General features: G+C 40.4%; 1 protein-coding gene across 3 annotated transcripts in view; it reads right to left on the bottom strand.

Annotated features, from left to right (window-relative positions):
• Positions 1–15,723, bottom strand: part of MALRD1 (MAM and LDL receptor class A domain containing 1) — a 221,905-nt gene that overhangs the window by 139,998 nt on the left and 66,184 nt on the right. For all 3 annotated transcript variants that reach the window (XM_083579135.1, XM_083579137.1, XM_083579136.1), the window contains 3 exons: positions 5,587–5,743; positions 3,708–3,818; positions 2,480–2,693 (listed from right to left, as the gene is read on the bottom strand). In XM_083579135.1, the coding sequence (XP_083435261.1) occupies positions 2,480–2,693; positions 3,708–3,818; positions 5,587–5,743 (482 nt within the window). The remainder of the gene's footprint in view (positions 1–2,479; positions 2,694–3,707; positions 3,819–5,586; positions 5,744–15,723) is intronic.

Raw genomic sequence — 15,723 nt, 5'->3', positions numbered from 1 at the left:
TTTTTGTTGCCTGTACTTAAAATTTTCAAATTAGCATTCCTTGTTAAAATGAAATAAGATATTTGGATGCATAAGATGCAGTGTTCAACATGAAACCTTTCTTGTTATATTGGGAAATATTTATAGGATTCATTCCCAAATCTTTTAAAATGTTTTGGCATCATTTTGCTTTGTTTTCTTGCAAATTTGAGAGCACCAAATTGCAATTTGCTGGGTAGGTATGCAATTGCCCAGGCAAGCACATTATGTGACCCATGAGAGTAGCAAAATGACCAGACTGTACAACAGTGATGGGATAAAATCAGGCCAAATTAACAGCAGCAGGCAGGGCAAGGGTTGTCATGGCATTGGGTCCCCGGATCAGTTCATCATTCCACAAGCCCCATGTTGGTGGAATGGATCCACTGGATTTGGATCGCCCCAAACCTATATGACGGGAGTCAGCCAGTGTTGAACCTTGCTGTGGTACAAGCCAAACAAGCAAGGTCTCACTGGGGGACCAGGGTGCAGAGTCCAACCAGGCAGGTACTGAACCCATGCTTCGGTTTGTTGTGGTCAGTCCTCCCCTCAGGCCCCTGGAGTCCCCTCTATACTATGTTGATCCTGACCAATGCCATTTCCACCCTCATACAATGTTCTTCTGCCTAACAAAGGAAAGCCATAATTTCCCTGAGGAAAAGGCGATAAAACCCCACCCAAGTGCCAATCAGGTTGAGAGAGAAAAAAAAATCCTTTCCTGCCATGTCAACCAACGACCCAAAATTGCTCAGTGAATGCGAGGGTGGGCATGCAGAAAACTCTCAAACAAAATGGCTGTGATATCCAGGGGAAGCAGCCTTATATAGGCTTTCCCCTCCCCTCTTCAACAAGGGCTCATTGGAAAGCTTTTTCCCATGAGCCCATCACACAGAGAAGATACTGGGCAAAGCCTTGCCCAGTATTTTGCTGCAATCTATGGGCCGCCGGGCAAAGGTGTCCTGTGGTTACTGGGAACAGAACGGGGCTTGGTGGACAGTGTGCATTTTCTGTATCCCCTTTTGGTCTGGAGAGAACACATTATTTTTGTGAGATTTGCCCTGTCATCTGTGACCACTGTTGCTTAATCATCCTTTCATATGCTTTAACACTGAAAGCGGGTGAATGTCCTAGGGGTATTAGCTATTTTTTTTTGAAATTTTATCTTTTAAAAGTTGTTTTAAAAATACATGAATCAAAGCCCTTTGCTCATTTAAATCTTGGCCACTGGAGTGAACATGTAGCAATGTACAATTTAATTTCCGTTTTAACTAGCTGGAAGCAGCTTATGGTCAAGTTTAAGATGCAATAAATAGTTTATTAGCTTGCTTCTGCTCAAAATAAATTTCTATGAATATATAACCTCATTTTCACTTTATTGTATTTTAAAATATGGTTCAAGACTTAGATTGCAGCAGCATCAACACAACATCAACTCGCTGAAAGAAAGTTACTGGCGAAAATACGACAGCAAGTTTGGAATTTGTCTATCTCTGTGGACCGCAAGGTTAGTAGCAGCAAGAAAGTCAAAGGGCATATGTTGGAGATTGTGGTAGGAAGACCTGGGTACACAGGCAGAGACATCCACACACCCTCACTTGCACATGACACTGTTAACATACACCCACTCTTTCTCCACCCAGGAAAGCAACAGGGAAGCATTTGCTGATGCTGAAGCAACATAACAGCACTAGATGACAGAGTAACAGCAGCAGTGCTGGGGCAACAACATCTAGTTCCACATAATTCTCTGAGGACCCTGTTTGATGCTGCCAAAACTCACCCCTCTCAGTGTCCGTGTAACAATTGAGAATCAGATGTGTTTTCATTGCACTGGAAGCCATTTCTCTAGAAAAGTATGTGTAGGGCTGGTTCCACATTTTATTTTGCAACTGTAGTAAAACCAAAATGCTATTGTAATAGCCCGGTGCCCCCCTGTGTCTTCTCGCAAGCTGAGCAGCATCATACCAGTACACTAAATAACAAGTCCTTTTTTTCTTATTTTACATTAATTAAGATAACAATCACACCATTGCCTGAAGCACATTATTTAATTTGGTTAATACAACTTCCAGGTGCCTTGGACACTATCACTAATATTGACTGGAATCACATGCACCCACATGTTCATACAAACAGCTAAGAGGTGCCAACCTCCTGGGTGCCTAAATCCCAAGGTTTAGGCAGCTGCCTCCTGCCAAAACATTTACTTGGGTGACGCAGGAGTCCTTGGGATTTTGGCACCCAGGAGGTTGGCAAACTCTTCGGTGGGGACATCTGTTTGAATGAACATGTGGGTGTATGTGAGGCAGACTCCAGTATAACAAGCATTTCAAAATCATTAATTTTGCTTTTCATTTACATTTCGGAACCACTAATGAACTGGCAGCAGTGCTACTATATAAATAATTCACTAGAGACTTGATAACTTCTGCTCATTAAAGCAAGGAACAGCCGTACTCACTGCAAATGCTTTGATTCTCATCTGAGTTATCTGCACAGTCATTCACAAAATCGCAAAGGTTATCCTTTGGGAGGCAGTATTTGTTGGCACAGGTAAATTCATCAGAAGTACAGTGTCTGTCTGGGATCCGTAAGGGGGAACACTCCTGAAATGAAATATCATCCACTGCCACATCTCCCACATAACTGATGCCCCTTTTCGCCCTGAAGATAACCTGTGAAGTGGAGAAAGTAGAAATATAAATAGCCACATTCTGATACAAGCATGCACCTCTAGTAAATAGACAATGTTCTGATCCATATGATAGTGGTGAGCATCAGTAGCATCAGTGGGGTGAAGCTTCTCTCCCGACACCAGTATTACTAATGCTTACCAGTATGGAGATATGGAGGGGAAGAGTGGTGGAGAGTTCAGGGCTGGACAGGTACAGTAGTGGGATTGCTGCTGCCAAGCCATTGGTCCTGCCAGGGCACCCACATGGCCCTGACTTGACCACTCCAAACCATCCAGGTAAGCAGCAGCAATGCTGGAGCAGGAGGGCAGCTCCATCTATTACAAGTGCCACTACTGGCAAGAATGCTACATGAGAAACACAAAGGAGATAGCTGGTAGGGAGTGAACAATTCCAAAGTTAACATTGTTCATATTTTACTGCCAGAAAAGGGAACAGGGAAGATTGGTACGATGCAGAATCACCATTACTTTGTAATACAAAACAAGCAAATATATATAGGCAAACAGAAATACAATTGGGGCTAAAAAAAATTAAAGAGTCTTGAAAATCTGTTGCTAAATTATTCTATTTTCCAAAGACTGTGATTCTGCCAACTGTGGTAAGGTTTTGACATCATAAAGCAGGGATTGGGAATATGTGACCCTGAATATATTGTAGAACTACAATGTCCATCGTCCATGACCACTGGTCATGCTGCCTGGGGTTGATTGTATCCGACAACATCTGGAGGGTCACTGGTTCCTTATCTCGGCCATAAAGCAACAATAAAGCAGTCAGTTGAAGTAACAGATTCTCTAAGAAACATCCTGCCTCCAATTTCTGCTTCTATGTGCCATTAATGAATGAACTTCATTCTACAGCAGAGGCATCATTTTGATTTTGATTGCTTCAAAATGCAATGATGTCTTAAGGCTGACATTATGAGCGCAGAACAACAGAAACATTAAATAGCTTGAAATAGTAAGGGAAGAAGGCAAACAAAATTGCACATACCTGAAAATAAGATTGAACACCTAAATGCACTTCAGCTCTGTTCCACTGAGGACCCTGGGGGCCACTCTGTGACCAAAGTTCAAAAGACATGTTTCCCTCTTTTCTGAGCACCTAAAAATCGAACAACATCTACAGTGAAATGAGCAACTTGTGTTTTGCAAATCGTAAGACAAACAGTATTTAACAGCTTCAGTTTAGCTCCATGTTTCATTTTTACATGAAAAGAAATAGTTATAATAACTATCCTACAAATCTCTGAACATGCAGTATGTTTATGGTGAATGGCTTTTTTTTCTTTAACAGAATCTGGGATAGCAGCCTCTTAACTCACACCAGCCTTTGATTTATTTACACATTCAAAGCATTAACCTGCTGTCACATGTAGTGCTAGGAGGGAATGGCTTCCTTCTAGTAAGATCTGCAGAATGTGTCTGAATAATATCAGAGCCACATGATCAAAGCCAATGTTTCTGACCCAATCACTGAACTCCTGGTCAGAATTGGTCTTTCGCATGTGTATCCAGTATTCACAACAGCAAGAAATTTGGCGATGGGTCCTTTTCTGCAACTGAGCACTCCTCCTGTGGGGGCATGACATGGGGCACTAGAGAACATCCCCATGCTTGCCCTTGCACAATGTTATTAGCGGGGCAAGGAAGGGCAAGGAGGGAATAATGCCTGAAAAGGGCTGGAGATTAACACATAAGGGAGAGGATAAGAGCCCCAGAATAACAACTTTTAAATTTTGATTGTGTAAACAAGGCTTGATCATTTCCACTTCAACTGGTTTGAATAGCAAGTGGTGACACTTGCCTTTGGTATGCCGAAGAAATAAGAAAAGCAATCCTAATACCAAGAACAGCTAAAATTGCTATTACCCCATGATTGTATTCAGTTTCAAAACTCATTTTCGTTTCGCAGTACATTAAACATCCAGTTGTTTGCATAAAAAAACTTTTGCAATCAAGTTCCAGAGCTCTTGTTTAGCTTGAACTTCAGAAGGTGCATGAGGTGTCCTCCTCGCTTCCTGCCTCAGTAAATATTCATTGAATTGTGACGGGTTGCTCCCAGGAGTCAACTGCCCTAAACATGCTTCACTGAAGCTAAAGTGTCTTAACTGAGTCAAACTGACAACATCAGGAGATGGAAGTATGGTGATGTATGTCAAATTGTGATTCTAGACAGCAATGACAGAACTGTACATCATCAGCTCCCCAAAACGCTTTTCCTCTCCAGGATTTATCACCAGGTATAATGATCTGCAGTTTTAGCTCCAGGACTATCTAGAGAGGCTTTTCATTTTAATAGAAGAAAAATCATCTCCCAGTTGCACATAACATGGCAAAATGAAATAGCCATTCCCTTTAAATGGAACAGTTTTCATTGACAGAGAAGTCTCACATATCAACATTATTTCTTTTATTTAATTAGAACATTTGTACCCCACTCTTCAGCCAAAAAAGGCTCCCAGAGCAGCTTATGTATGATCAGTTGAAACAGTCCCTCTTGCAGGCTATGGACAGGGAAGCAAAAGGGGGGGGGGAGCAAACTCAGTTCTTAAACAATGACTAGCTGCCATAGAGACAGTTCAGGGGGTGATAACAGAATAAATGATATAAGAAGGGAGCTGAAGCCCAAGATAGGAAGAAAGGGGGTAAGGAAACACCTAGCTACTTTAAATGAATTCAGCTCTCGAGGGCCTGAGGAGCTGCACCCGAGGGTACTAAAGGAGCTTGTGGATGTAATCTCAGAGCTATGTATGCTATCTTGAGCTCCCTGAAGGGAAGGTGGGATATAAATGTAATCATCATAATCATCATGCAGGTTGTGAATATTCTTCTTCTTTCTTTTTTTAGTCTGTAAACTGTCTTTTTAGTACCTTCAGTGAACCCACTGTTGCCCCATTCATGTAATTCCAAAACACCAGCTTGCACTTCGGTCCAGTCTGAGAAATTACTGGAGTGGTAATGTCAGCAGTATGTCCAAATTCTCCATTGGAACTGTCTGCATAGAGATACCAGCCTTCCTTAGTCGCCCTGTAAAGAGAGAAATTCACAAATCAAATGAATTCCATATTTTTCACTCCATAAGACGGTTATTTTTAATCAGGCTTTTGAGTCCTATAAATTTTGCCTGAAGTATGGTTCTGTGCTGTTGTTGCTTATTTATATAACTTTACTGTTTTTAGTGTATGCCACTCTAATCTCCTTAGGCAGGAAGAGTGGGATCCAACGATTAAAATAAACAAACACAGTGGTCCAAATGTATAGGCAGGCACGGCCAAACTTGGCCCTCCAGGTGTTTTGGGACTACAACTCCCATCATCCCTAGCTAACGGGACCAGTGGTCAGGGGTGGTGGGAACTGTAGTCCCAAAACATCTGGAGGGCCAAGTTTGGCCATGCCTAGATAGGGTATGGGTGTGCCCAGAGTTCAGCATTTCAAACTTTCAGCTAAGTTTGCTAGGGATACCAAAAGGGATGCCAAAAGAGTGATGATGGTGGTGGTGGTGGTGATGATAATATTTACTATTAGCAGTTGGACAGGGATCACCATTACCCCCACACACAAAAAAAAGCCCCTTGATGTTACATCTTGATGTAACATTGTTCCGGGGAAATTCTGGGATAGTAATTCTAGCAGGTAGCTATTGACCACCATAAGGGGCTCTGGTGTTACACTGGAAGAGTGGGAAATGCTTTTAAAGAATCTGCTGCTCAGTTACCAACGGTAAGCATGCACAAACCCACACTCAACACAGCTCAAAAAATTCCTTCTGAAAAATAATTAAATGTCCCCCTCATTTTTTTGCCACTTATAACGTGGGTACCAATTTTGGGGGAAATTTCACAAAGTAATAATCTAAAATGAAATGAAGGCAACTCTTAAGTCAGCCTTAGTGGTAAAGAGATCCCCAACAATTATTTCCATTGGTCTGCTTATTGGTCTGCTTATCAGGACACCAAGAATCTTTTTATCCAATCCAGTGAGCATATTTCTCTAGTTTATGTGGCTATGTGCACAATACATGCATGTGCATGAATGTATTGCACATGGTCCTGTCCAAATGCTATGGTCATCATAGACTTTTCTCTCAGTTCCGTCTTCCTAAACAGGTGGTAACCAGAGAAAGGACCTTCTCAATTATAGCTTCCAATTTGGAATGCCCTTCCCATTTGGTTTAGTGCCAAATTTGATTTATGGGGCTGAGGGGGAATGATGCCAGGCAGAAACAGTTTCATTTGACAAGACTTCTAGTATAACCCCTGATTTTAATCTGCTAATATCTTACTGGTTTCCCCCCTGTTTATATTGTGTTTTTATGTGCTGCACTGTTACTTTGTTGCTGTGTTAATACAAGGCTATTTACCTATTGTTAGTGTTAACCTGCTATTATTGCTACCCTAAGAAATTCATTTAACTGAAGAATGGCATATATGTGTGTTAAATAAATAAATAGATCTGTATGTAAGTATTTCCAAGTACCAATCAATAATGTTTAACTTCAAATATATTTGCAGGTTATGAGGGTACAAAATGTAGGTTTGCATGCTCACCAGCAGAGGAAAAAAGATACATTTTACCCATCTGTGTCTTCTGTTGTTGTCTTTATTTTATTTTTAAATGATGCTTGCTGCTGTTTTGCCCTTGGGAAAATTCCTCCTGAATTGCTAAGTGGGCGTTAAGCACATTCTCTCTTTTCTCATGACAGTAATGCTTACGAGAGAAGATGCAGAGATACAATACTGTGAGATTTCTTTACCCTGTCTCCTGAGTTCTCTCATAGAGTATTTTAATGCGCTTCAATGATCCTATGAAAGAATGCTATAAACTGTACAATTTTGACCTTGCTTTGTTGCAACCATTTGATTCACTGTTTATCCCCATAATTCTTTCCTTACTTGGGCAAAGAAGGGAGCTCAACATTCTGAACACCTAAAGTTTTCAAAGTCTATATTATAAGTACATTTGCTTTCTCATGCAATTCAGTATTTTTCAACCAGACTATTAAAAAACAGTTTTAAAAAAGGTAAAAGCCATTTCGGAAGGTTATAATTTCTATGAAAGTTCAGCTCTCAGCACAGTTTACCAATTCTGTTCAGTACTTCCGTGTGCAGCAGTTGAGAAGTAAGTAAATGCAGATGTAGATTCCTATTACAGTTCAAATATTCAGAAAAACCAATATAATCTGTCAAGTATGAATTGTTTTTAAAAGGCAAGTTATTCTGTTACAGGCTATACATATAAAACCCAACTCTGAAGCATACTTTGCGGCAATGGTTTCATTGAAGTGCCTGGAGGATTTTCCACATTACCAGTTTATTGCACAATAAACACGCTTTCCCTTCTCATTTGCTGAGCACAGTCACCACGTGGCTTCTCTCAAAATTATTAGGAAAGCAGATTTTATTGTGCACCATAGCCACATCATTTCTGGAAAAAATGGAATTCTCTCTCCAGATAGCACATGAATCTTGTTGAAATGCAGTTGTACACCTTTAAGAACATCATTGGCAAGGGCAGGGAGGAGTGACTTCACATGTGCAAGCTGGGCTTCCTCAAAGTCAACTACAAAAGAAGAAAAGGGTCCTGTGCAATTACAAAAGTATCTGGGTTGTTATCGAAATGTCAACTTGTATCTGGTCCTATGTGAAGGCCAGGGCTAGCATGGGTGTCTAAGCTGAAACATTGTCTTGTCTTTTTGATGATTAAATATAGCCACTGGGGCATGCAACAAAATTCCATTGTGCCATGCTACTTTTAAAGTCACACATGCTGTTTTCCCATTCCATTCTTCTGCTTCTCCTCTCAGCTTCCCATTTTTTAGTTTCTCAGGTTCAGAGTTTCTAGCTTCCTGTTTTCCACAGTGGTCACTAACTTATTCTAATAGCAGAAGAGTAATATTTATTTATTAAATTTGTATATCACCCTTCATCCATAGATCTCAGGTCGGTGCGCAACATAAAAATACAATATAAAAAACACAAACTACGTAACAAAAATAAGAACAAAAAAACCCCAAGAATCTCCCACTCCCACAACACTTTTAAAAGGGTATGGGATGTTAGTCAGCCCAAGGCCTGGTTGAAGAAGAAAGAATGCATTGTTCTTTTACTTGTTTTTACCTTCAGCTAATCTGAGAGCACAGACTTGGTTTGGTATGTGCTGGATTTGTTTTCCCTGCATCTTACATACAGTGTTTTTTTGGCAACCTTGTGTTCTGATTCAGAAGCCTCTGGGTACAACGCAATAGCTGCTTCATGCTATTTACTACAGTGTGGGATACCTTCTAGCTCTCTATATAGCCTGGGAATGGGATATTTAAACAATCACCTTGTCTTTTTTGAACCAACCCAAGAACTGATATCCACATATATTTATAAATGCATGTATGTATTTATACTGCATTTATGTCTTTGTTTTAAATGCGTTGTAAGTTGCTTGGAGACCTTTAGGTGACAAGCAACTAACAAGTCTATTAAATAAATAAACAACAAGCATAGTATTGGATATCCTACACCATGTCCCAGTGCTGTAAGAAGTGTGGTCGCTGGCACAGTGATTTCCTGCCGTGCTGCTGAGGGTGTACAATGCTTGACCAAAGACCCGTGAGCATTCTAACAAGCTGTTCGGATTTCTATCCTCATCTGTGAATTTTTGGTGTTACCATATTATTTTTGCTGTTCTTTGCAATCTTACGCTTTCAGGAATGTTTTAAGATTGTCCCTGTTCCCCCCAACCCCGCTGCAAGCCATTTTGAGGAGTCTTCTACGGAAAAGTGTTTTTGTTTCTAAGAATTGTAAACCAAACAAACTAGCCATAACCCTGCACTCAGGGAGTGGCTGCAATTGCACATCATGCTAAACCATCAGCAATAGAATATCGATAAAGAGCAATGTGCTAGTCTAGTGCCTGCATCATTTTGCTTCTCTCTTCGTCAAGCTGGTTAACCATGGCATGCAAGCCAGCGCATTGTTTTCCAAACAAACCTTTATGCTAAGCAAAGGTTTGATCTTGCCATAATTATTGTGGTTTGTTTGGAAGAAACCATATGTGTGGGTGTGCACACCATGTTAAGCCAAGACTTGCACTTCGTCACTCCCAGCTTGGAAAACTGAGAGGCGCAATGGGAGCGATTCAGTGCTGTGCACAGAAGTTTTGTAAACGGATGTGGAAATGAGGTGACCTGAATTTATGATTCGAGAGACAGAAAATCCAGATTTGACTGATTCATCCATCCCTATCCAGCACACTACTCATTCCTGGTGATGATAATCCATATTTTATATCTTACTTCATGGGTAGGCAAACTAAGGCCCAGGGGCCGGATCCAGCCCAATCGCCTTCTAAATCGGGCCCACAAACGGTCCAGGAATCAGTGTGTTTTTACATGAGTAGAATGTGTCCTTTTGTTTAAAATACATCTCTGGGTTATTTGTGGGTCCTGCCTGGTGTTTTTACATCAGTAGAATGTGTGCTTTTATTTAAAACACACCTCTGGTTTATTTGTGGGGCATAGGAATTCATTCATTATTATTTTTTCAAAATATAGTCCGGCCCCCCACAAGGTCTGAGGGACAGTGGACCAGCCCCCTGCTGAAAAAGTTTGCTGACCCCTGGCTTACTGTGACATGTACCCTTGGCCAGTGAGACCTGCCCAAAGGCACTATTGAACTTCATGGTTGGGAAGAGATTTGAATGCTCTTTCCCACAATGCAGCTGCTGTTGAAGAGTTGAGCTTTAAGTACATGACTTGACTGAAAGACAAAAATGAGTAGGGATGCAGAAATGGAGCGATTCACTTTCACCACTTTTGTGCATTATGCAACAACAGGCTTTTTTTTTGCACAAGATAACACTGATTGAAAGAATGCTAAGTAGGCAATGTAAATTAATGTCATACGTTCCATTACATGTTGAATAGAATATAGTCTGAAGTGACTATATTTAATGGAGCTTGAAGTATACATACCATTATATAGCACAGAGATGCATACACACACGAGGAGAGACATCACTAACTATTGAAAAATGATTATGTGGGGGGTAAAGAACACTACATAAGAGCCATTTTCACTGCACAGATTCAAGTACTACATTATAAAGAATACTCTCCAGCACTGTTTATGATCTCTGTTTCTTAAAGTGTCATTTGAATGCACTTCCATTAATTTCACACTATCTCAATGAGACATCTATCTAAAAATATATACTGTCAGCACATTCCGCCCCAAAGCAGCCAACATAAACACATTGCAGTAAAAAATATTTATCCTTTCATTCCACCCACTCACCCATACTGAAAAGCTAAATTGCAAACACAAATGCACTCTCAATGGTATATAATGTTGCTTTTAAATTTTAAGTATGCCTGGATTCATAATTTTCAGTCTACGGTTTAAAGAGTTTCTACAGATTTTCTTTTTCTAGACCCTTATTGTTGTGCCCCACAAATCAGCCTTATTTCTTTGGGAACTTCCACCATGAAGATATCGTCAAACAGCCTGCAAGTTATTGTGCATTTGGCATGAGACTGGCAAAAGACATGAGCCTTCTTTCAACCCTGTCCCTCCCCAAAAGGCATTCAACGAGGTAAGCACCAGTAGCAGATTTATAGGTATGAACATAACGTGTAAAATTAGGGCCCCTGTGGTTGAGAGAATCTGTTTGAGATATGACTACAATGAACTGCCAAATTCTAGTATTTCTAGTTTGTTGTGTTGTTTTCACTTATCATTTCTCCTGCTCCTCAATTAAAATCATTAGAGGCTGATCCAATAGGATCATCGTTGAACAGTGGTGGCAGACTTTGATTTCTTACTTTTTTTAAAAACAAACAAACCAAGTCTCTAACCTTTTTAGAAAGAAAGTTATGAAGCATAATGTGCAGATATCTAGCTAAGCAATTTGTGTTAAATGAACCAGCCTGGCTGCTCCTACCTTTCAGTGTTTTTAGCCAATGAGTGAAGTCAGAACTGGATTTATGCCAGATGTGGCCCTAAACTCTGAGTTTTTTTGTTTTGTTTTGTTTCTAATGAAGTCTCTACCCTTCTAGAAATAGAATTGTGCGGGCAACCTTCTAAGCAAGGAGAGTCCACTGACATAAACAGAGGGGCAAGTATGATGTACTTGCTGAAGTTCAGTTCCAATTGGCTATGACGTTAACTCCTCCCCTTCTTTCTGAAGCAAAGACGTTGCCTGGGCAGCTGTTGTGGGACAAAGATGGGAGAGAATAGGAGAGATAGGATGAGATAGGTAAGGGGAGAGAGACTGTGTTGGCCAGCAGGTACAGTAATGGCTTTTCTCACCTGTCCAGCCCTAGGAGCCTTCATAAGAGAGCTGTTTCCAGAGGAAGAACTGTGAAGGAAGAGAGACTCTGTTTGCCATCAGAGGGCGGTTGGTTTCACCTGTGCAACCCTACTTCCTACCCAAAGAACTTCCAGAACGGCATTGCTGCCATAGGCATTATGTGTATATGCATTTTAGTGAGCTGAATAGAGTGAGATATTATGAGTTATGGGGTGTGGAGCGGGTGTGTATGATCTTAACAGCAATTAGTTTATTTTTTGGTTGCTATTTTGTTAATATTGTTTTATGGATTATAAATGCTGTTAATCACATAATATGCTTTTTGCCTTAACTGCGGTGTTTAGCTTATTTTTTTAGTTGTTGCTTTGTTTACAATGTTTTTTAGATTGTAATTATTCCACTGGTGACTTGTTAATTATTTCATATGATTTATGCTGTACTTGTGATGTTTTATTGTGTTCTATAATGTTCTTGTTATGTATTGTTTGTAAGCTGCTTTGGGACTGATTTGAATGAAAGGCAGCATAGAAAAATATAACAAATCAAATCAAAAGGAAAGATGCTACTACCCCTTTGGGTTTTTGGAGAATGTTGGGGTTGGGGAAGTGCTGAGACTATTCCATCTCCTTTGCTTTGGCTGCCTATGGAAGGACTTTTTGAAAAAGGGCAGGGTGGGGGGAAAGGCTTTTTGAAAAGCACGCAGAAAAGATGTGCTGGGGCCTATTTGCCTCCTCTTTGTGTTGCTGCCTGAAGAGGGTTTCACACAGCCCTCAGTAAACCCCTCTCCCACATGTAGCTTCATCCACAGAATTAGTGCAGGCTGATGGTTCTTCTCTTTCAGTTCCCTGTCTCAACTGAGAGAGGGGCGTTAATTCAGTGCCATCATTGCTTGAAAGTCACATCAACTACTGTGTCAGTCTCCACTAGTCCAAACAGAAGACTACAAAAATAGGAAGGCAAACTTTCCAATATCCCTCACACTAAGAAACCCCTTGTTTCTGGCTTAGTGCTGGAGTACAGAATCAACTCCACAGAAATCAGAGCCCTTAGAGAATTGGATAATTACCATTTAATCCACAGTAACATAATTAACTGCAAAATGAATTTCTTGTCAAAAGAAAATTACTCAGGTTAATCTATGAATGCAATCATACGCTATACGCACTATAGGTAAAAGGTACCCAGACTTTTCAGCAGATGAGCAAAGAGGAATTTAGTTCATTCTGAGAAATCCTTAGTGTTTTGTAGTCAATGGCCAAAAAGTGATATGGAGTGCTGTGGGAGACTTGCACACAAAACCAGAGATGTGCTTTGTCATTGAACTTCCATTCCACAAAGGGCAAGCCACTGTTAAGTATAAAAGCAACGTATCTCTTTGGTAGTGGTAGGGCTGCCATATATTATTTTCTTGTCTTTTTTGAGTTTTTCACTTTGAAATATAGCAACCCTAGGTAGTGGAAACTATTTTGCAGTTACACATACCAAAAAAACAACAACCCAGGACAAAGCTCCAGCTGTGAGACTGTTTCCACTTTTTGAGTGTGGATCACATCTGAATAGATGTTATTTGTTTTAGACTGATTTAAACTGGTTGTTGTTGTTGTTGGTGTGTATTGGTATAGATTTTTAAGTTCTTCCTGCTACCCCTAAGTTCTTTTGTGACTACAGTGACCTAGAAATGTGAGTAAATATAAATAAATAACCTAATATAAGTGTACTTTTTTACCAACAAAGGATATTGGGACAAGCCTGATGGCAGCCAAACTAAACATATTATAGGTACATAAATAAGCCAAGACTGGATGGTAATCAATGTGATTCCTGTTTCTTTCACAATGCCTTTGATTTTACTTATTTTAACTCACTTCTCTTCCTTTGATAATTCAAAAAGCTCTCAGGTTTCCCACTACCTGATTAAAAACAGCATGGTTAATAATTCACAAACCAAAGGGCACCAGAGATGAAGAATTCCATATTTAACACAACAATTGCTGAATAGTAGCTAAAAATCTACTGTTCTTTTTTGTTGTTGTTATTTTGTTGTGCTTTAAGTTTGGCTGCTTCTGACAAAGAGCTGAAATTAATTCACAATTCTTCTGTGGCTCATCCAAAACAGAGCACATCTCATTAACATTCCATCATAAATCCTCTGAGCTTGAAAGGAAAAGGAAACAATGGGATAAAATCTCACTCTCAAGTAATAAAGATGGAAGCAGACATTCCAGCACAGCATCTAATCACAGTTGGCATGATTTATTTACAGTTTTGCAACTCTTCTGTGGTTTGGCACAATATGAAATTGAGGTTTCACTTGGCAAATGCTTTAACAGTTCCAGTTTTTCCCACTTGGTCAGGGTATAAGATTATATGACTGCTTGCTGCTTTTGACTGTCATGTCAAATCAGATCCAGACCCAACAGAGAGCAGCTATTACCCCAATGACATTCAGCCAATAACTTAACAGAGTCTATCTGAGAAAACAGTGGGTGTCACTAGGGAAACAGCACCATAGGATGCCTGTTCCAATATAAGCCATATAAGAATTCTTAGAATCATTTCCACTAGCAGTTATGCACTTGATACAGCCTTATGTGAATAGCCCATCCACACAAATAGATCCTAAATGATCCAATGAGCCACAGTTTGGCTTACAGACAATTGCAGGACCTCATATTTATATACAAGCAAACATAGCTAGCATGCAACAAAACACACACATTAAATCTTTTTATTGTTCAGAATATCATGCACAAATCCAAATAACCTTTTTACTAGAAAATGATGGTCTGCATAATGAACCCACCAGAAATCAATTGCCACTCCCCCCGCCCTTGAGTCCAAGGCAATTCCACTGTTTGTTATGTGAAGACCTGGGAGGGTGTGTGAGACATTGCCTGCCGTAGGTGCTGTATGAAGTCTGGGCTCAAAGTGTTTATCCTCAAATTGCGTCAGATTCAAGTCAGTAGGTGTGGTAATGGAATCAAGTGCACTATCCTGCTGGCGAAATGGGACCCCGCCCCCCACATGGCTCCTTACACCCCCCATTATTAGCTCAGGAGTTTTTGGAGCACTGCTAGAACACCATGCTGGGGGAGGAAAAGGGAGATTGTTCCATTGGCCAAGCTTGCACTGATGAAATAATTGGAAAAGCATGATGCTGAATTCCTCCCATTGCCTGTTCTCAAACCTTCCTTAGTTGTAAAACCTAAGAACGCATCCCTTCTTGCACATGAATCCCCACCACCACTGTAAACCTGAGTTAAGCAATACATATGACTTATATTGAACCCAGGGCCTCAAAGGGAGTGTTCTTGGATTTTGACTGCCAGAAATAATCAGAAACTCAAGTAGAACAGGTGGGGGAGGCACACATGCCTGAGAGCAGAGGACAGGGCGCAGCGTGGACAATCCTTCAGCTCAATCCCAAAACCTTGATTAGGGCTATAGATCCATGGTAGAGCATTTGCTCTGCATGCAAATGGTCCCAAATTCAATCCCTGGCATATCTAGGTAGGGCTGGAGAAACCTTCTGTCTGAACTCTGGAGAGCCACTGCTATTCAATGTGCACCAACAGTCTGACTCAAAATACAATGTTCCATTGTTACAATGCACATATGTACCAGACTTTGGAGACTCTAGATATAATTTATATAATCTAAACACAGACACACTAGAAGTCTAAGAAATCCAGTGTAAAGATAGCGGA

The sequence above is a fragment of the Podarcis filfolensis genome (genome assembly GCF_964270895.1).
Source record: "Podarcis filfolensis genome assembly, chromosome: 12".
Taxonomy (NCBI): domain Eukaryota; kingdom Metazoa; phylum Chordata; class Lepidosauria; order Squamata; family Lacertidae; genus Podarcis; species Podarcis filfolensis.
The sequence above is the reverse complement of the archived record's forward strand: the minus strand, read 5'-3'. Positions and strand labels throughout refer to the sequence as shown.